The sequence below is a fragment of the Anopheles bellator genome, chromosome 1, assembly GCF_943735745.2.
Source record: "Anopheles bellator chromosome 1, idAnoBellAS_SP24_06.2, whole genome shotgun sequence".
Lineage (NCBI taxonomy): Eukaryota > Metazoa > Arthropoda > Insecta > Diptera > Culicidae > Anopheles > Anopheles bellator.
Window position 1 is genome coordinate 47648497 of NC_071285.1, and position 20502 is coordinate 47668998.

General features: G+C 53.5%; 2 protein-coding genes across 3 annotated transcripts; both read right to left on the reverse strand.

Moving 5' to 3' along the window:
- Positions 1–12: 12 nt before the first annotated feature.
- On the reverse strand, positions 13–4303 carry LOC131214051 (MOG interacting and ectopic P-granules protein 1). 2 transcript variants are annotated; one of them, XM_058208438.1, is made up of 7 exons: positions 3060–4303; positions 2544–2984; positions 1661–1720; positions 1245–1511; positions 994–1173; positions 517–919; positions 13–437 (listed from the first exon to the last, which is right to left on the reverse strand). In XM_058208438.1, exons 1-7 carry the CDS (start codon positions 4296–4298, stop codon positions 433–435), a joined length of 2595 nt encoding a protein of 864 aa, XP_058064421.1. In that variant the 5' UTR covers positions 4299–4303; the 3' UTR covers positions 13–432. The 2 variants fall into 2 exon arrangements, with proteins under 2 accessions (XP_058064421.1, XP_058064484.1); XM_058208501.1 differs by lacking the exon at positions 1661–1720.
- Positions 4304–4327: 24 nt separating this feature from the next.
- LOC131215752 (protein qua-1-like) lies at positions 4328–6500 on the reverse strand. Its single transcript, XM_058210147.1, has 2 exons — positions 4406–6500; positions 4328–4335 (listed from the first exon to the last, which is right to left on the reverse strand). Exons 1-2 carry the CDS (start codon positions 6498–6500, stop codon positions 4328–4330), a joined length of 2103 nt encoding a protein of 700 aa, XP_058066130.1.
- Between the last annotated feature and the right edge of the window lie 14002 nt (positions 6501–20502).

The window sequence follows — 20502 nt, forward strand, 5'->3', positions numbered from 1 at the left end:
TCTTTATAGTGTTGTGTATGTATGAATGTGTGTGGGTTGGGCTTTTGTTCCGTGAATTAATTATTACATTTTTCACAATCTTTACTTGATTATTAAGTTACCTAATGAAACATTACAAAGAAATTGTTGGAAAGAAAACGTGATCATTATCATTTCTCCCTTAGTTATACACTGTCGTTATACATGATGCGGCGGCCGCCATATCCGGGGCTTGCGGCCCGGACGTGCTTGCTGGAACCCTGCTGCGCGGCCTAGCATGCCGAGGGAACGCAGTGTGTGTTGCGATCCAGCAGCTCTATACAGTTGGCCTATCGCTGTCTGTTTTCTTTCCGTTTTCCACCAACGAACGGAGCTCACACACGAGACTAACATCCTCCGGAGCGGGGGGTGTGTAGCTGTGCACAGTCCGGCACAGCAGTCTGAAGTGGATTTTTAATCTATAACGAACGGAAGCGAGACACACCAGGCAATGTAGATGGGATGATCGCAGCATTTACCTTCCGGTTTTGCACATACCTATAACGTGACTTTCGAGCTCGATCGTTTTCATCATTTTGCTGCTGTTGGAAGTGGGCTGCGGGATGATCGTGATTTCGTCGTTGATCTTGAGCGGTTTAAGCAGCGAATCGCCACCGCCGCTGCCGCGCATCCCAGACGAGGACGTTCCACTACCCGCCGACGATGCCGCCGAGTTGCCGATGAGGTTCATGGCGCTTTGCTGCACGTTTCCCCCACCTTTGCCCTTGCTGTCCACAGTCTTCTTCGCTACCGTGCTGTGCGCCGAGTAGACGTGACTCTCGAACTGTTTGTACATGCCGAAGGTCGCGGTGCAGACGGTACACTTGTACGAAAGGTGGGCAGGTTTCAATGTCATGCTGTGATCGCGGGACACGTGGTTGAGTAACTTCCATTGGTACACCTGCGGGCGGAGACAAGTTAAATGAAATAATAATGCTCCAATCCGAAGACATCATGTGCCGTCGTCGTCCGTACCCTGCCGCACACCGGACAGCGGCCCGCATCCTTTCCCTTGTTGGCGGCCTCCTGCATCGAGCTGGTGACGAGACCGTGCGAACCAAGCAGATGCCGTTCGAGACCCTGGTCGGTGAAGAACCGATACTGACACTTTTGACAATTTAACGGTGGCCGATTGTAGATCATTTTCGGGTGTATCTGTAATCGAGAAACCAGCTCACATGAGCACGAATGTACACGTCTACTGAGGGGCGTCAGAGCAAACTTACCTTCACTTTGTGTATCCACTGCATATGGTTGCGCAGCTGGTCCAAGTCTTTGATGTATCCGTCGCAGATTTCGCACACCACGAACGCGGTCTTGCCTCCGCCCGGGATTTGACCCGGCTTGACGGCTGTGCCCTGGGACTGTAGCTTTGATAGCGCGCCGGCAATGTTCGCCATGTTTGCACTGCTCGACGACGATTGGCGCGGGAGTGGCGTGATCGAGATGCTGGGCGGTTGAGCCGTTTTCGTTGTCTTCATATTGGAAACATTCTGCCCAACGACACGGGGAGAGAAAAAGACCGATTAGATAGAGTGCCAATCTGCGGGATGCACCCGACTAACACCGCAACCTTCCTAACAAAACTCAACAAAATTACGTACAGAAATCAAAAGCAACGGAAAATAAAAGGAAAACCAACCTGAATTGTTATTGAGGAGTTGGTATTGGCAAGAAGTGATCTTCCGGCGTTGAGTGAGTTCTGTGGTGTGTACACGCATTCCAACGAGTGTTTTTGTGTATGAGTTCGGGTGGTGTTTGTGTGATTGCAAGTCAAGCCGTGCGCCGTGATGGGGATGTGACGGCCGTGGAAACCGACCAACAGATGGGATGGGTGTGGACAGAGAAAGAGAAAGATAGAACATAAATCAGAAACAATATAAATAATAAGGAACAATGTGGAAAAATATACAACAAATTTAACAAAGAGAACAAGAACGGGCGATGGCTGACCGTCGGGCACAGGCCGCGTTAGCGGTGGACACGATCAACACAAACCACATTCTATCGGTCTAAAGAGGGAAGCTATTAAACCATTGACCACCCGAGTTTAGGAAATTTTACAAAAGTGTTAACGCGCTTCGAAGTAATTGAAAACAACCATTCCGAATATTAATCCTGGAACACACAACATCATGCGCTGCACAGGCAGTTTGTGTTTCCACCCCCCAACAGTCCCAATTTCAAATCCTAACGATTAAAATGTCGAGCTCTACCGAAAAAAAAACACAACAGTGAGAAACCGTTACACCGTTAACAGTGGGAACGATTAGGAGGCGCAAAGCCGGGCCGCCGGGTTACTTGGTTAGTAGCGGGTACCATATAATACAGGGCGCGACCCTTCCACAAACTAACCACAATCCAACAACGATTATCGCTCAAAACGAGCGGAATGCGAATATAGAAACGAAGAAACAAAACCGAAAAAACGGGTGGCAATTTACCGGCGCGTATTTACTAAATCCTCCCGCCACTGCGGCAGCGGCCAGCGCCGAAGCCGACAGCTGAAGGTTATTGGGTATTACCATTCCGGCACCGGCCAATGTGTTGCGGATAGCGGCGGACGCTGCGGCCGCCACGTTCACACCGGCGCCCCCGGCCGTTCGCAGGCTGGCGGCCGCCGCCGCCGTGATGCCCGTCGGCGACGGAATGATGGACGGTGCCCTGCCAACTCCTCCCATGTTGCCAGCACCACCGGAGCCGACGGCTCGGGCCCGCATGGCGGCCGCCTGTGCGGCGGGCGATAGGTTCGCTAGGTTGTTCACGTTCGCGGCGTTCACGGACACGATGCCGAGGTGCTGTTGGGCGGCAGCGAGCGATTGGGCGTGCTGCTGCTGTTGCTGCTGCAGGGCCTGGTGTGCGGCGAGATGTTGCTGCGTCAGCTGCACCGACTGCTGCACGTGCTGCTGATTGATGCGCTGCTGGTTGGCAAGGGCTAGGTTCTTCTGCTGCTGCGCGGTCATTGCCTAAAAGTGGAACCAAACGTTGCGTTAGCTCAGAGAAGATACACGTGACCGTACCCTCGGCCTTGGTGAACGTACCTGATAGGCCGTGGCGGTGCCGACGAGACCGTGCTTCGGTTTGATGCGCGGTATCTTTGCCGGCGGCTCCCAGTCGACCGGAGGATTGAGGTTGATCTCGGGCCGGAACTTTTTCGCGCACGCCACCGCGTGCCGGGCGAGCTTCGATTTGCCGTTGTCCTCGAACAGACAGTTCGGGCAGTGGTGGTACGAGAGCGCCTTCTCCATGCGCCCCTTGATGTTGTGGACCGCCTCCATGTGGAAGAGGATGTCGTGCGGTGGCCGCGTCTCGTACGCACAGAAGTTACACTTGTAGACGAAGTTGCGCATGTGTGGCGTCTCGTAGTGGTGCGCCATCACTAGTGACGACTCGGAACGGAACGGGCAGTACTCGCAGCGCTTCACCTCGAACTTGTACGGTTTGTTGTTCTCCTTGCTCTGCTCCAGGTTCTTCATCAGCGAGTTGATCGCGAGCTGCGTGCTCGGTGACGGCTTGCCCTCCCGGTCGCGCTTTCGCTTCTGCTGCCGCAGCAGATCGGTCTGCACGAACTCCTGCACCAGATTGATGCCGATGTTCATGAAGAACTTGCCGAGCGGGTTCTCGAAGTAGTTCTCCGACTTTTTGGCGTCCCCACCACCGGCCGTGCTCCCACTGCCCACGCCGCTGCCCCCACCACCGAGGACATCCTTCTCCGACGACGGCAGGATGATGTGCGACTCGATGTCCGCTTTCACCTCCTTGATCAACACCTTCGTCTTCTGCTCCTCGTCCGACGCTTCGTCGTCGGTGGACGTGTCCAGCTCGTCCCACTCGTCATCGTCGTCCGTGGGTCGCTTCCGCTTCCGGCTGGTATCGGCGGGTGCCTTCTCAGCCGTATCAGGCGCCGATGCTTCGGCGGTCGCACTAGCGTCCGCCGCTGCCGCTGTCTGTTGGTTGCTGGCGGCGTCCTTTTTGTCCGGACTTTCCGCCGCGTCTGCCGTCTCCACGCCGTGTGGATCGACCGATCCGCCGGCCTCTTCCAACGTTTTGCGCATCTCCTTGATCTTCACCTCCAGGTCGTCGACGATGTCGCGCAGATTGTCGACCGGCGGCTTCTCGTAGATGTACGGAACGATAAACGATGGGGCCTCCAGCACGAACATATCGTCGGTTAGGGCGGGCAGCAGGGGAGTGACCGGGGTCAAGGATGGTGGCACAACCTTGGCGAAGTTTGAACCAGCACCCGTCATCAGTACACCCGCCGCACCACCAGCACCCATCACCGACGACGCAGATGGTGAAACGGAGTTTAGCAAACTGCGCGAATTGCCCACAAACTGACCACCGGCGGCGGCAGCGGCGACAGCGAGAGCATTGCCGGCCATACCGAATGCTCCTCCTCCCACGGGACTTCCTCCCGCAGCCATAGCAGCGGCTTTGGCCAGTAAGGAAGCATTGCTCCCAATACCCGACGTTGCCGCTCCGGCAGCTCCGAGAACGTTCGCCGAGCGTTGATTGTTCATCAGTGTGTTGGTGTCGATGATGACCAGTGTCGGTGGGTCCTTTCCGGTTCCCGATCCGCTTCCCGTCGAGCCCAGCATCGATGCCCCGCCGGCACTGTTCATCAGGAGCGATTTTTGCGATGACCCCTTGTATGCCAGCGGGTACGAACCGAGCTGACCGCCACCACCGACCGCCGCCAGCAGCGATCCAGAACCCCGCATCGCCCCACCGACCGTCTCTGGCGCAAGTGGATCGTCGATGATCTCCTGTATGTCGTCGTCGTCGTCGTCGTCGTCCTCATCGTCCGTGGACACCAGGGAGGGTGGGGCTCCACCTCCCGTATGCAGCATGGTCACGGGTGGTAGCGACCTTCGCGATCGGGACGCGCTCGATCGCGAACGCACCGTACCGGATTCGGTGACCATCGGCGTCTTTGCGCTTCCGGTCGTGGGCGGCAACTCTCCATCCACCTCATCGTCCTCTATCACCACGCAATCGTCCTCCTTGTCGCTCAGGAACGTTACGTCACCATCACAGTCACCACTACCATCACCGTTCTGGTTGCTAATGGCAACAGGAAACCCGCCGTTCGCAGGCTTACTGCTGCTGCCGCTGTGGAGCGATTTTTGGACCACCTCTGGCGTCGCCACTCGAACCGTGTCCGCGGCCGGGGGCCGATCACTACCTTCCGCCTTCTTTTTCTTCTGGTTCTCCGCCACCAGCTGCTGTTCGGCTTCGTCCGTCACTTTCGGTTTCACCGTGGATCGGTGCTGGTTCTCGGATTCCGCCGGCGCCGCCACCACGCCACCGCCATCGGAATCGGAGTTTATACTGACCGGTTTGTCATCGTCCTCTTCTCCCTCATCTTCCTCCTCATCCTCCTCGCCGTCCTCTACCTGCTTCATCATTATGTCCACCACCGGTCGGTTTCCTTTCGGCTTCCCGGGATTCATTTTCTGCGCCACATCGCCGTCAACCTCCGACTCTTGGTGACCATTCTGGGTCACGCTGGAACTGCGATCCACTTCTGTCGCTCTGACGACGGAGCGATCCACTGATCCGTTGTCACCGGAACTTCTCGCCTTCCCGGAGGAGTTACCTCCGTCCAGTTCCCTTCCATTTTGCTGTGAACCGCCTTGCTTGGCCTTACCATGGCCACTACCATCGTGTGCCGCCGCCTCCTCCTCTTCATCGTCGTCATCGTCCAGGTCGAGATCGATGACCCCTACTCCGTCGACCTTCACCTTCTTCTGCGTCCTGGCCTGATCGTCTTTTCTCTGGGGCAATTTTTCAATCGTCACTTCCGCCAGGTTTGGCAGCACCACCGGCGACGACGATGGAGTTTTTGACGGGGCGGGTGGTCTCTTGGTACCACCATTTTCTGCACTCGACCGGCTGCTGTTCATGGTGGTTGCCGCCGTTTCGCTGCTACTGCTACTGTGACGACGTTTGTTGCTGCCACTACTGCTGCTGTTGGGTTGCTTTGATTGCGTACCGTCGCCCTCACTAGCGTCTGTCACTTTTGGGGAACCTCGCTCGCTAGATGGCGCTCGCGCTGGCGGCGTTGTTGTGCCACGGCCACTGCCGTCGGTTTGTTTTTCCTCTTCTTCGTCTTGTTCCTCGGCAGCATCCACTTCCTTGGCCACCTGGTTCACCACCTTCTTCGATGCCTTTGACGTTTCTTCTTCTTCTTCTTTTTCTTCTTTGTCTGCGTCCGGTTCGCTGCTGGCAACCGTTTTCTGTCCGTCGACGTCACCACAGCCGCCGTCCTCAGCGTCGTCGGCAGTCTCTTCCTCACTGGCCCCTTCGGTGCTGCGCCTGCTGCTGTTTCCCTTCGGGTTCGCAGCGGCCACTACTGCTGCCTTCTTCAGGGACACTACCTCTGGTGCCACCGTCCCGTTCACCTCTCCGTTTTCCTTCGGCAGCTCATCGGTCGCCGCCGTCGTCGTTTCCGTGGCATTCGCGCCGACTTCGCCCATCGCTTCCGTGCCGGTGTCGGAGGATGCCACGTTGGACGAGAGGCGCACGTACTCACGCACGCACGTAGCCACACACGGGGACGACGATGCTCACGGTTCGGTTCGGTTCGATCTAGTAACCCTACAACGAGAGAGAGCGAAGGATCCATTTTAGATGAAGGATTTGAACGGACTCGGTGTCAAGATACGGAGTGCCACCACCCATCGATCGTCCGGCTTGGGAGCGATGCAGACTACAGCTACTACTTAGTATCAGGTAACCGAAGGGTTCACTTTTTTCGACATTCTCCAGGATTTCCGTTTCTTTCAGTCGATCCTTTCCGGTCCATCTAGAGCAACATTGACCATCACCATTGACCGTGTAAGAATGAAAATTGTTAAACTGACCATGTACCCCCCCTCGCTACCCAGCACACCATCAGGCAGACAGGAGGTTAGTCCAAAGTCAGACAGCACACCAAAACCCTGGCTGGCACACATACAACTAAATAAGAGGAATGGAAAAAAACCCCTTCAGCCCACCTCAGGCCAGCTCCCGCGGCATGCGGCCGCCCACAGTCAGTCACGCCAGTTCTAGAACTAATCGATAAAGTGACCTCCTCTCTGTGGTTCCTGGGGCAGGCCCACATACGCCATCACACAAACACATACACACTAGAATCGGTAAAATCTCTCGTTTGTGCCACCGCTCCCAGGCCGAATCCTTTCCGCCGGCAAAGTGCCCACCAACCAGTAGTCCTTAGGACAACGTAACCCCCGGATGTTGCAAGCGTCTTCCCGCTCGCTGCCTGGCGCACAGTGCAGATCCCCCGCCGCCGCCTCCGCCGCAACCCTATCCCCCTCGTGGCGCCACCCAGGACCGGTGTCAAATCCCCACTAACACACTCCATTCTTCCCACTTCACCCCCCGATCGACCCCACAAACTTGGGCCACACGAGCCCCGCTCTGTCGATCCTCTCTCTCTCTCTCTCTCACTCTCTCGTTGGCTCGCTCGCATTCTTTCAATAGAAGCGCTTACTGTGCTCTCCTCTCGTTGTTGCACCTTGGCCTACCGTTTTGTGACTCTCTCTTTCACTCTCTCTCTCTCTCGCTTTTCCTCTGGCACGCAAAAACAGTGCTTCGTCGCGCCACACCGGGGCTTGCTTTTCCCTGCAGGCCTCCTGCCCTGCCCTGCTTTGTACTCTTGCTCCTCGCCCAGCTGTCAGTCCTTCCTCCGCGTGCCTCTACCCTTCCTCCTTGTCATGGTTTCGTGTGCGGTTGCTAACACACACATACATACACAGAGGCGCGCGCGCGAGTTACGGCGAGGTGTGCGCGCGGCGGGCACACTCCGCCGCTTACAACTCTGACGTTCCTCTGCCCTCCCTCCCTCCTGCTGCCGGCGCCAGCACGGACAAAGATCCCCTCCCCGCATCGTCGTCGTTACACAAAATGGTGGCCGCGTCCGGTGCTCGGGTTTTCCGAAGCCTTCCATTGTTTCACACACGCGGCGGCCACCTCGTGTCTCCTTGGCGACACACAATAATGTGAGGGCGCAAAATCTATCGATTCCAGAACTGGTGTGTGGACCGGACCCCGATCCCTTTCACCAGTCCCTAGCACCCACCTCAGCAGCATCCATCATCGTGTTTTGATTGTGGGCAAAAATCACAAATTTTCATTTCATACACAGGCGCGACTCATCCTCTTTCTACAGGTTCCCTACTTCTTCGCCTACTGTCCCCCGGTGCCCTGCCATCGGATGATGATGACGACGGACATTCGTTGCTGACTGCTAGGAAAAGAAGAAGAAAAAACTACGGCATTACCGCCAACCCCCGCCAGCCCGGCACAGGCCACCAACCCGACAACAGTGAAAACCAAATGCGTCACACATACGTACACACCGTCAGACACAGGGCGGGTATGGTGGTGTGCGGTAAGGGCGTGCTGAGCGCAGCGAGCAGTTTTGCTGGTGGTCGCCACCAGATGGCAGCAGCGGTACCTCTGGCGAGCGTGCGGGGCCCAGCAGGCGGAGATGACGATGATGATGACGATGATATCGCTTAGCAACAACGCCTGCCGCCGACACCACCGTTGATAGCCGCGCTCTTGACACGGACGGTTGATGATGGGCGGCGAAGAGATGATGATCATCATTGTGAGGCATCATCATCGTCATCGCACACCGGACTATGTGCGTGTCCCTGGGTTTGGTACCAAAATTCCCGCTCTCGTTCTATTCTATCGCCGTCCCCTGTTCGCCTTCTTGGGGAGCCCGCCCCACCCCACCCCACTCCCGACGATGATGCTCTCTGTCTCACTAGAGCCCGGAGACGCATCAAACCACGCACGACAACGGCGCGATAATAGAGAGAGAGAGAGAGTAGTAGTAGAGACCCAAAATAACGACTACGAATTATGAACACGAAACAGCGAAAAACGTGTTAAATAATCCTAAGAGAAACAGCCGGGTGATGGGGTGCGCCGGCGGTCGAGAGGATCACCGGAGGAAACGCAGCGACGCTGGTGGTTGGTTGCTGGGGCCAGGACATGGGGGAGACCCCAACATTTGACTGCCAAAAAGACACTCCATCAGATCATCAGGCGAAAAAAGGGAGGGTGGCGGACAGGACAGCAGGAGCGGAACATTTTCCGAGGAACTCAGCCTGACGACGGCACGCCGCCATTTTGAATTGTGTGCCAAAAGCCGCTACACGCCGACAATCCAGGACGTCTCTGGCTCTGTGTCTGTGTGTGTGCGTGCGATTTAGAGGAAGGTTCTAGCAATCCATTATTCAGTGGGGACCAGTTTTTAAGCAGAACCCATAAATAAGAAGATGGACGGCGGAAGGAAATTTAAATCCAATCTGGAATTATCGCTACCGCTCCGGGGCCTGAAGCCGTTTGACTTCGGTGTGCAACGTAAAATTTAGGACCCACGAGGACTCATCCGTCACTCTCGAGAGGTTTTGCCGCCCGATCCTGGGGTCGGAAAATTGGGCCACACAAGCAAGCGGTGGTCTCAAATGATTGCATGCGACCGACTGGGAAATGGTGTTCGGTGGGTCCTTACTTAACACATGCAAAGCATGCTGATGATGATGCTGATTACCGACACCCAGCATTTCGGAGCGGTAATTGTGAAAATTTGAAACTCTTATCGGAGAGTTTGCGAGTCCTACAACACTAAAACAACCTATCTTCGTTGGTGCGGTTGGTTATCGGAGTGTTCGGGGTTGAGATTGATTTATGGTCTTATATCTTCCGCTTTGAGTGTTTCATGTTTTCACATGTCTTCCGTTCTCATGCGTCTTCGTTGTCGACATTCGTGTGCCGAGGAGACGGTAAGAAACAAATCCCTCTGCCTGGCTTAGAGATCTCGGACTCCCGGGGGGAGGAATGATCCATTTTCTCCGTTGGGGAAACCAGAGCCAGAGTGAGTTGGCCGAACGATCACAGCCTCAAAAAAGTAGGCCATACAAGTTACGTCACTTTGAAGCCTTGAGTAGAAAGGTCCTCCTTGTTGGGACCACATCAAACGAGGTGGCTTCTGGTACATTTGGATGTCCTTTCATCCAGTGTTCGCCCAGCCTCCCACCAGTGTATCCGATTTCCAGAAGAATCGCTCTTTGGATGAAAATTCATTCGCCACAAATTTTCCCCAAGAAAAACATGTTTTCCAACCAACCAAATCCCTTGCATTGTACGAGAAGAGTAGGCTAAGGACTGAACAACATACACATACACACTGGCGCGTACGGACACATGGACATTCTTCGACAGAACAGTTCGAGATCCGATTCCGCGCGCTTCCGCACCTCTTCCGACACAAAGGTTCAAGGGGGGCTGGCTGCGTGACACTGCGGCAAGGAACTGCAGGTCAATGTGCGAAGACGGGGGGTGTGGAAGTGCGGAAGGAATAGCCACTAGAAGGCAGGGTCGGTGGCCACAACTGGTAGAGGCGTGCGAGAGAGGCAGCTACCAAGAGAGAGAGACAGAGAGAGAGAGTGAGCTGTGAGAGAGTAAGTCGCTAAATGTTGTGAGAGAGACAGAGAGAGGGCTGCGTGACTTATCTGGAGAGAGCACCCGAGAGAGAGAAAGAGAGAGGGACCCCCCGGGCCCAGGAACTCCCGCCCCAGGGCAGCGGGGGGTGTAATGCGAGGGGGCGGCAATTGTGTGCAGCGGGCTGCCGCCGCCGCCGCGTGCATCACCCCTTGGCTCGACGGTCTCCACACCAGCAGGAGTGTGCCAACAGAGTGAAGACCGAGAGGGGCGACGCATGGGGACGGCGGGCTTGGCTGAATTGATTTTAAGCCCCTAGGAAAGGCGAGAGCGGAAGGAGCCGAGTGGCGGCGGCGGGGTTCGGCGGACGCGCAGCGCATGTTCCCTTGGTGGTGTTGGTGAGGTTTTCTACTCCGCGTACTCAGCCACCTCCTCTGCCACTGCTCCGCTTCCTAGCTGCTTCCACATGGCCAGCTCCACGCAAGCAAGGTGGGGACGACGATGGCGGAGGCAAAGTATTTCGGGGTGCCCGATCGGGTTCAGGTCTGCGGGAGTCACTGGGACCGCGGAGAATCATCCACGAAAATGAGATTCGAACCGCGAGGGGAGGGGAGGGGGAAAGGATTGATCGGGAAGGAGCGTGCCTCTAGCTAGGCCCGGCACGGGGTTCTATTCTGCAGGAGCCCGGAGAAGCGGTCACACAGTTTTCGATAGTCATTTTTCAAGTATTTCCAAGATAACACGCGGCATGCGCATGTGTGTGAGAGAGATAGAAAGAGAGTGGCGACATCTGCAGGAAAAGTTTGGCAAGAAAATCACTAAAAAGAGTTTAAAAATAGTATAACCCAATAGTCGCCATTGTTCATTCACTGAGCCGTGCTTTTGACAGTTGTGTGACGTTTTGCTAAGCAATGCCTACTTGGGCTTTGGGCGCCTATCATTTGCCCATCACTTGGGGGTTCCCAATGGTTGCTGTTTAAGGACAGTGCGCAACAATTCACCGATTGTTTGTTCCACAACTGACTACGATCGATCCAATCGAAGGAATTCCTCCGATCATCTTAGGGTTTCTCTTCTGGGAACTCTGTGAAAGTCCTGTGAACGCACGCTCGATGCAGAACACAGTTACGTAATCACAAACTAGGTAGCTGCCCTTTAACAGGTTTCGAGAGGTCGTTCGTAATAGTTAAACAACAGCGTTCGCTCATCGCTGTATGAAGCCTTCAAGGGGACCTAGAGTCCAAACGCATTCAGACGCATCGCGTATTGCGTTTCAGACGCATCGCGTATTGGTCCTTTTTCTAATATAACTCTACCACAAAGAGAGAGAATTGCAAGTCTGCATCTTCCTTGCTTCCCCAATCAAGGGCCCAGAGTTTTGAAACGGGACCACAGTGAATCTCTGAAATCACTCTCCAGCAACCGACCTGGCAATGTACGGAGTCGTTTCGACCGAGTTTATCGATTTTCGCCACCACCGGACACCGGCAGATCGCCCTACCCCCGCACGCCACACGTAGAATGGGGGAGCCCAACAACTGTGCAGACGCTGACTCTGTTTATGGGGGAGGGATAGAGGGCCAAGAAAGATGAGTCCGACTTGCAGCTTGTACACTTTGCCAGATATCTGTTGTCTCTTGTTCGCAGCAACAGTAGTGTGTCCCTCCTAGAAATACGAAACATCCTCCGGGAAGGAGACATCTGTATAAGGAACACCACAAATGCAATGAACCGGTGGAACCGGAACTTCCGGAGGGTGGCCATTAATTGTAGTGAATGTGCGAACCTATTGCGGCGCTGCCCCTTTCTGTGGACTGAGTGTGGCCACGTGTAGTACGCGCGGGTGTGATGAGGATCACCCATTAGGCCCACTTTCCCAATTAATAGATACGATTTTTCACGCCGCCTCACGCATTAACATTTAACACCGCGGTTTCGATGCTGCCGAACGTCATATGCTACAGCCCTCGCCCGCGCGGACAATTTACGTGTATTCGTTCGTGTGCCAGAAGAAGCCAAAACACACAAACACACCCACATTCACGGGGGGTAGAGAGTGTTATAACAACAGCATCATCGCTCGTCACTCGGCAGGTCAGAAGCCTTGCACTAGCCCCGTTGCGTCTGTGTGGGAAAGATGCTCTTAGGCCACGATGTTGTACCTCGACGATTTTTTACGCTTCGCAGCGCGCCACACGATAGAACAGACGGTTTCGGTACTTTCTATATTGCCAACGTACTACTGTGGCCAAACATTGTCGGGAATTAATTTGTAAATCCAAAAATCTTTATTTCTTCTAAATTCATTTCATCCCCTTCAAAGTAGTGTGCCTCCCGGAAACTGTGCCAACGATTTTTCCAATGTTCTAAACCTGCCGCAAAGTCTTCGTTCGGTATATCCTTCAGTTCCTTCTTTGCTTTTCGGTTTCTATCTCTGCTATCGATTCAAAACGGTGTCCACGGAGTGTGACCTCTTGAGTTTAGCGAATAGCCAGAGGTCACATAGAGTAAAGTCAGGCGACTGCGGCGATTGCGGAACGACATGGGTCGAGTTTATGTCAAAATGATCACGAAAGTGTAATGCAAAAACTTTCTCGCGAGACAAGAACCCAGAATTGTCCCTCCACAAATCAGGTGTTGTTTGACTCACAACATTACGCGAACAACGCATATTATTCAGATTCGATATTCTAGTAGTATTCAGATTCGTAGTATTCTTTGTCGATATAGTTTGACCCATCACGGTAACCAAAAACAACTGTTTCCCTTTTTTGTTTTTGGTCATAGAAGTAGTGGGGTCTTCATGGACAAGTCATGTCAATTGTATTCGTTAAGAATTATGTTCTGTTAACATTTGATCATTTTTGAGGAAAGTTCCGCTCAATCGAAGCAGAACTTCTTTGCTATATAGACTTTCTCTGTTTCCAGTCGTTTGCGAAAGATCGTTGTGAAGGAACTCTTTAACAACGAAGATCGTTTAACTCTGAACTGAACCCATTTTTGAACAGGATTGAATAGTATACTTTATATCATCTTTTTATGCCCTGCATTACAGGGTACGACACTCTTCGCAGCATAGCCCAAAAAATCGCGGGTCAGCGAGAAAGACGACGCCGGATGTGGTTTGATCTTGAAGAAACTTGTTAGTTACCCTCTGCCACGGGGGAAGCTTTAAAACACCGAAGCAACACATACTGTCCAAGGTCCACAGAGTAGTCCCTTCCCATGGTGATACTTTCCGTGTTATCAGTGAGCGAAAGACCCCAAACAGAGCATAAGACAACGTGTTCTGTCGTCTTCGTCGTGGAAGAGAATGAAGTCAATCGTTGGCCCTCTGTTTTTTTTTAACCTCTATTAGATATCCTTGTAGGACCTCTTGTCCCCTATCGATCGAGAGTTCGAAACAGCGAACAACAAAAAATCCAACATGGCCGCTGCCGCGAAAAACAACGGTGCTGTGTTGTAGTGACGCAACAACACGCTAGAGTGCGCGACCGAAGCAGAGTGTTGGTTGCTTGCCACCGCTTCAACAACGGGTGCAGCACCGCACAGGGTGTGTCTTTCGGGTCCACCCGGCGCTGCTGGTGTCCATCGCAGCTGTGGATAATAATCACAGAGATGAGGAGGCGCGCGAAGCAACGGGGTTCGGTTTCCCGTCTGGTTCCTTCTGTCGGCGACGCGAGCTTCCGAAGACGAACTCGTCCGATAATGGTCATAAATAAGTTTATCATCCGACAATTATCGCCCGGATGTTGATGGCCGTAGTAGGGGCCCCACAATTTCATTGATCAATGTTAAGGCAGGAGGATGTTTACACTGTTTGGGTTACCCAATGCGGTAGCAACAAGAAGTAACACGCAAGTAGCGTATTGTTTGGCTCATGACGCCATGGCAAGAGCGCTGGAGGGTTTCCCTGAGATCCTGAGAACTCGGAAGGTTATTTCCAAGCTCCAAGGGATCAAAAGGACAAAAGATAGGAACAACTTTAAAATGGCCGACCTGGGAAGCTGAGGCACCGGTCCTCGAGGCATGGGATTTTGGACACAGTCACACACATCCACACAGAGACAGACACAAGAGTAAGAGGCTCCAGCTCGACTCTTTCTGCCGTTGGCCAGGACAGAAAGAGAGAAAGGGGACGTTGATCACACACATCGATTGAGCGCTCCGGTTGCGAGTGTGTTTGTGGGCCACCATTTGCTGTACGTGTGCCCAAACAGCACACGGAACCAGTGCCGACGACGACGGTTGCGCTTTTGGGTCCAACGGACGGTGAGCGACAAAGATAGAAAGAGAGAGCGAGAGCGAGAGGGAGAGAGCGTAGTGACGATCGAATGATGATCAGGATTGGGGGTGTGCGTGAAGGGTTGATGAAGGGGGGGGCGCAGTAGTGTCCAAGTGACGAACGATGCGCGAAAGTGAACGAAGAGGATGGTGGTGGAGCGACCGCGCGCGGGGTGGTGAAATGAATAGAAGTGGATGAAACCATAACACCACCCGGCCTCTCCCCCGCCGAAGCAGTGTCCTTCTGGCAAGGAAGGCACTAAAACCGAAGGGGGTGGGACCATCCGCGGGTGGTGGTGTAGGAGGTCAGAAACGGGCTTCATGACGAAGAAAGGCTGATAGAACTCACTGAAGGAAGAGAGGGAAAGAGACGCAGCACTTGGTTCGATGGGAGTGACCGAGAAAGGGTGAGAGATTGAGTGAGTGAGCAGATGATCGAAAGCATTAATAGACAGAAAGAGAAAGAGAGAGAGAGAGAGACTAAGGAAATACAAAGTGACTGAGAGAGACCGAGCGCCCAGTAGAACAGCAATAGAAGTGCAACAGAAAAAGAGAGAAAGAGAGAAAGAGAAAGAGAGAGAGAGAGAGAGAGAGAGAGAGAGAGAGAGAAGACGAACGAATGCCTGCTCTGGCGCATGATTGTTGCTTTGTTTTTTGCATCAACTCTTTTTTTCGTTCTGTTGTTTTTGCCCCAACAGCAACAACGACGCCGAGCAATGGGCTAAATGTCAGCGGTCAGTGCGGGGGGAATGGTTGGCGTGGAAGACGGAACGGAACAGAACATGGATTATGCTGAGTTCCAGGGAGGCGGGTGTGCTGCGGGCGGGCTGGGTGGCGTGGCAGCAACGCGGGAGGACACGACGCACGACGCAGTGGCGCGCGGACGATGTGTCAAGGGATGCGCGGCGGTAGCGAGAGAGAACGAGAAAGAGGAGATAAAGAACACATCAACCTCACACAAACGCACACAAATACACACGTGCGTGTAGTATTTATAGGAGATGCTGGGCTCTGGGTGAGGGATGAGGCCAGGAATGGCCCAAGCCGACTGTTAGCTGGGGACGCCAAAAGCGGGACGACGTCGAATGTTAGGGGAACGGTGGACAGAGAGAGAGAGAAAGAGAGAGAGAGAGCAGGAATTTCGGTGCCGAAAAATGTGCTAAAGAAAAATGGCACTGATTACGCGAAGAGGCTGCGAAGAGAAACAAGAGAAGAGACAAGGGAGCACACCAACACGCGCGCACGCACACACGAAGGCGGCGTGCCGAGGGAAATTGGGTGGAAAAAGGTGAAGGGAAGACGGAACTTGACACCAACCACACCAGGAGGACACTCCAGAGGACAAATCGGCTGCCGTCGGGTCCGCGCGGTCGGTATCCTTTTCGCGGATTGCGGCTAGCAACATAACCCCAGTCGGTGCAACCCCGGCAACATAATGCTGATCAAAGAAGGTCATGGTTTTGGTTGCGCGCCCTAAAAAATACGCTCACGATGTAGGGATTGCAACACGACAGCAAAACAGGGCAACGGATGGCGAACCACTGGGTAATTGAACGAGGCATGATAATGATATTAATTTTAGATGGATTAAGGGTATATTAGATGAATAACAAAAAGGTTGAATTGTATTGTAGGCGGGCTCTGCGAGTAATCTAAGCTCATCTCTCAAGATGAAGAGACTCGAAAACCGTTTCCGCCAGTCCGTCCTTCCGTTATAGTAGACTACACAATAAAAATGTCACCAGAACGAGAACGTGTTGCGATTCAGTCACGTACGGGAAAAAGGACGAAATTGGCCAACACATTCTACCTACATACACGCCCGCCAGAGGCCAGAAAGGCTGTCGAGGAGGAGGCTGTCGTTGCCCTCAGCCGGAATTAGGTCTAGACTTCGCGACAGGCAATGCATGCGTCTCTCATTGTTAATTTCCCGGCTTACAGAACAGATGCTGGACGCAACGCCATCACAGAACACAGCATTCAACGAATCAGGTCATAGAGTTTTCGATTATGTCATAATGTGAGCGGTGGCTGTTCGAGGCCGAAACTTTAACAAGCAACGCTATTGACAATCGATAAACGTCACCGAAACGTCACTTACTGCCAATTGTTTAAAACCCCTTCCACAGCCTACTAAGATAAACCGCGTAGTGCACGAGGTTAAAGAACTCGCACAATACATTATCGGTGGGTAAGCCAGATTACCACTACCAGAAGTGGGCTGAAGAAGGAAAGTTAGGTTTTTACTCATTCCGATTCCCTCCCCGTTTATCTCCGGTGTGCGCCAAACCGTGCCCCGAGAAACACACATATACACGTGTACACATGCATAAACAGCCACGAGGGGACAACCCAAATCATACGCACGTCCATCACAACCAACAACTGCACTGCCGTAGTCGTGCGAGTTTGCGTGAATTTTTGTGTGTGTTCGTTACAAGTCGTTCCTCTTCCACCTCACGGCGCGGCGGCGGTACTACGCACGGAGACGAAGCACGGTTGTTGTTGGGTGCCCATTTTCGTGGCGCACTATCTGCTGCCGGGCTAATGACAAAATGCGTACGCATCACGGGCTCCTTCGATGGCAAAGTCTCATACTGCTTAGATTCGACCAATCAGGGAGCAGGGTTTTTGGCACATTTAGACGCCAATCAGATCGCAGCGTTTTCGAATGTAGGACTTCCAAAGCAGGCCCTTCTCGTTTCGGAATTGAACGCGATCACATGACGTTACACGCCAGAAAGGTGAAGTGGCGAATGGCATCATCGGAAGTGCATGCGAAGAAACTATCGGCACGCACCCACCAACGGGCGGCGGTAAGGTGTGAGTCATCGGAAAATAGGTGCCTCCTGCTTGGTGGTGAGTGTAAGCTGCAGCACATGTGCATCAGTTATACTGACTGTTGCAACGTTCTAGAAAAGGGGTTTCCGATCAACCATGCGTGGGGGATGCAGCCCATTGATCTTCGGCGGTTAATGATCACAAGACCAGGACATTCAGCGCAGAAATAGAAGACAGTTTTAGCCATTCGGTGGAGATGATCGAATTCGAGCCTTAGAGAATGATCCTTCTCCACATGCTCACACTGCTGATCGGTGTTCGTGATTTGGTTTTTGTTCTTTAAGCACAGGTCCTAGAAGAATCGATTTAAGCACCAACAACGTCCTTCTCCAGGACCTTCGGAAAGAGTATAGCAAGAATAGCAGAAAGAGACACCTTTCGGCGACCAAAAACTGTTTCTTGTTTCGTACGCTTTTATCGTCGTTGTACACCTCGTCTTCTACTACCCCGCGTCCGGCACCCGTTCGTTCTTCAACCCGTTTGTGCCAACCTACGGCTTACACAAAAACACAAAGATTCCGCTTTGCTTCGCAACACTGGCCCCCCCGTGTTCCATGCCACCCAACCAACCGCCCCCAAAGCCGTCACCCGCCTCTCCGTGCGTCTCTTTCCTCTTGCCACTGTTTTCCCTCTCCTAAACCTTTTATTTCTGAATTTCATCCAAGCCCCGCGCGCTCTCCCCTCGCAACCCGATCCCGCTGCGCACATTTCCTTCCATCAACCGCGACCACCAGTGCTCACAGACACACACATACACGCACACGATGCTGCTCCGTATCCAGGCCGCACACTCACACTCAGACGTGCGGCGCGTGTTCGTACGAAGGAAGAGCCTGGTAGTTGCAGGCGCTGAGCTTGGGAACCCGCGGTTCTGCCCGCTCGTCTCTTCCCCACGGCATCCCACGTGCGACATGATCGTCTCTCCGCATCTATTGCTACCGACGACTTCCCTTGCCACCACACTCTCCTACGCACCTACGCGCGACTCCTGGTCCACCAAGAGAGCAGACGAGATGACGGTGTGTGGCAGCTCGCATAGGCTCGCGGCGGCGGACGGAAAGTTTGCCGATTTGCCGCCACCCGTCGCCACCACCGCGCTGATGCCATTCACTCTCGCACTCTCTCTCTCTCTCTGTCTTTTTCCGTTCCGTGCGAAAGTGTGCCCATTGTGTCCCGTTCTCTCTTTCGGTTTCGGTCGGCTTCTCCCGCTTTCTACCCTCTTCCCAGCGCTGGCCACTCTTTTCCTCGGGGGTCACCCCGAACACGCGGCCAGGGTCCACCTCATCGGTACGGTTTGCGCCTGTCGGGAACACGACGACGGCGGTACAAGGTTTCCCCGTCCTCACAAGGATCCCGCGCGGACCTTCCTTCGGCGGGTCACAAGTGAAGAGTAGAAGAATGTTCAGAAGCAGGAGAGAGAGAGAGAGAGAGAGCGACTCTCTGATGAAACTGCAGGGTCCTGTGTGGGGCCACGCCAAGTATGTGGTAGGGTTTTGGTGGTCATTAGGTAATTGTGGTGTGAAAGAAATTTCAAATTGAACCAACCAATTGCAGGCACTGTGGACCGGGCAACTATCATTTGGCTGACAAATGATTCACATCGAAACCGAAAACTGCTTGCAAGGAGCAAGGAGACCCCACCGAACAACGAGAGTAAAAGATACTCCCGAACCGTGGAGACAAACATAACCTAAAATATGAGCCCCTTCAATCTCTTAAGGAGCGTTTCGCGGGCAGTGTTGCCAGCGAAAAATCGATTTTGAGAACCGTTTCTGTGTTCACCAACGGTGGAAAGGTTACGTTGATCGTCCACCTCAATTGTGCTTCTTGAGAACAATCAGTTCACAGCGTCACTGGAAAAATGCGGCAGAACCAAATGGAAAGTAATTATAAACACCGCATCGCTTTGCTTACTTACCCGGTCTATCGCCCCGCTGGTGAAAGGATTGGTTGGTTGCTGACGAAATGATGGCGCGAGAGCGATAAAGCGTTTGTTTTTTGTTTCACTTTGAACGTTTAAATTCTCACAGCCAAACAGCTGTTCCCATTGGGCGAGAGTGAATGTTTTCCGTTCACAAACCACACCGAACACAGCACCCGGGCGGTGTAAATATTCTGTAATCCTTAAAGGTGACTACTAAAACGAGAGAGAGAACACAATCAAGCGGCGGCGTGTTAGAGATGTTTACTTTCCCAGCTGGCAAAGAGTCACCACAAAAGCAGGCAAGGATGCAATCAATATGCACAACAGTTTGTACATTCGGGCACCGAACGAAGAACGAAAACACACCAAACAACGGGGCCCCTTCATTAATGAGCCGCGGGCCGGTGTTTTGCTTTTCTCCGCGCGACACTGACCGATCCGTTCCCGTCGGGGGAATCGCGCGAGAGAAAGAGAATAAACAGCGAATCGGTGCCACGCACACGACCAACCCGAGTACCCTACTCACATACACCAGCCGAGGAGAAGCATGGATCGCGCGAACAAACACATGCTCTCTCGCGAGCCGGGTGACAGCCAGTGGCGCTCGTAAACAAATTGTACCGCGAGGCGGCACGTATCAAATTTGGGTCTCTTCCGGGGCCGGTCAGCCAAGAGGGAAGCAAACGGCCACCACCGGTGCTAAACGCGGCCGTTGTCCCTCGCGGAAAATTCGCGTGAACAAAAAGAGAAAACTGCAAAAAGTTCGCTCGCTCTCTCTCTCTCGCGCCCGCTGTCGTGTAGGCTGTACGCACACCAGTTTTCATTTGTTTTCAAACGGTGGTCGCTCTCGAGCACGCCGCTCCGTAACTCTGTCGCTGTCACAGCGCGTGCTGAGCACCACTTTCGATCATCCGCGCGCGCCTTCAAAGCCGCCGGTCAAAACCCATTATTTACTCCGAAAACCACGA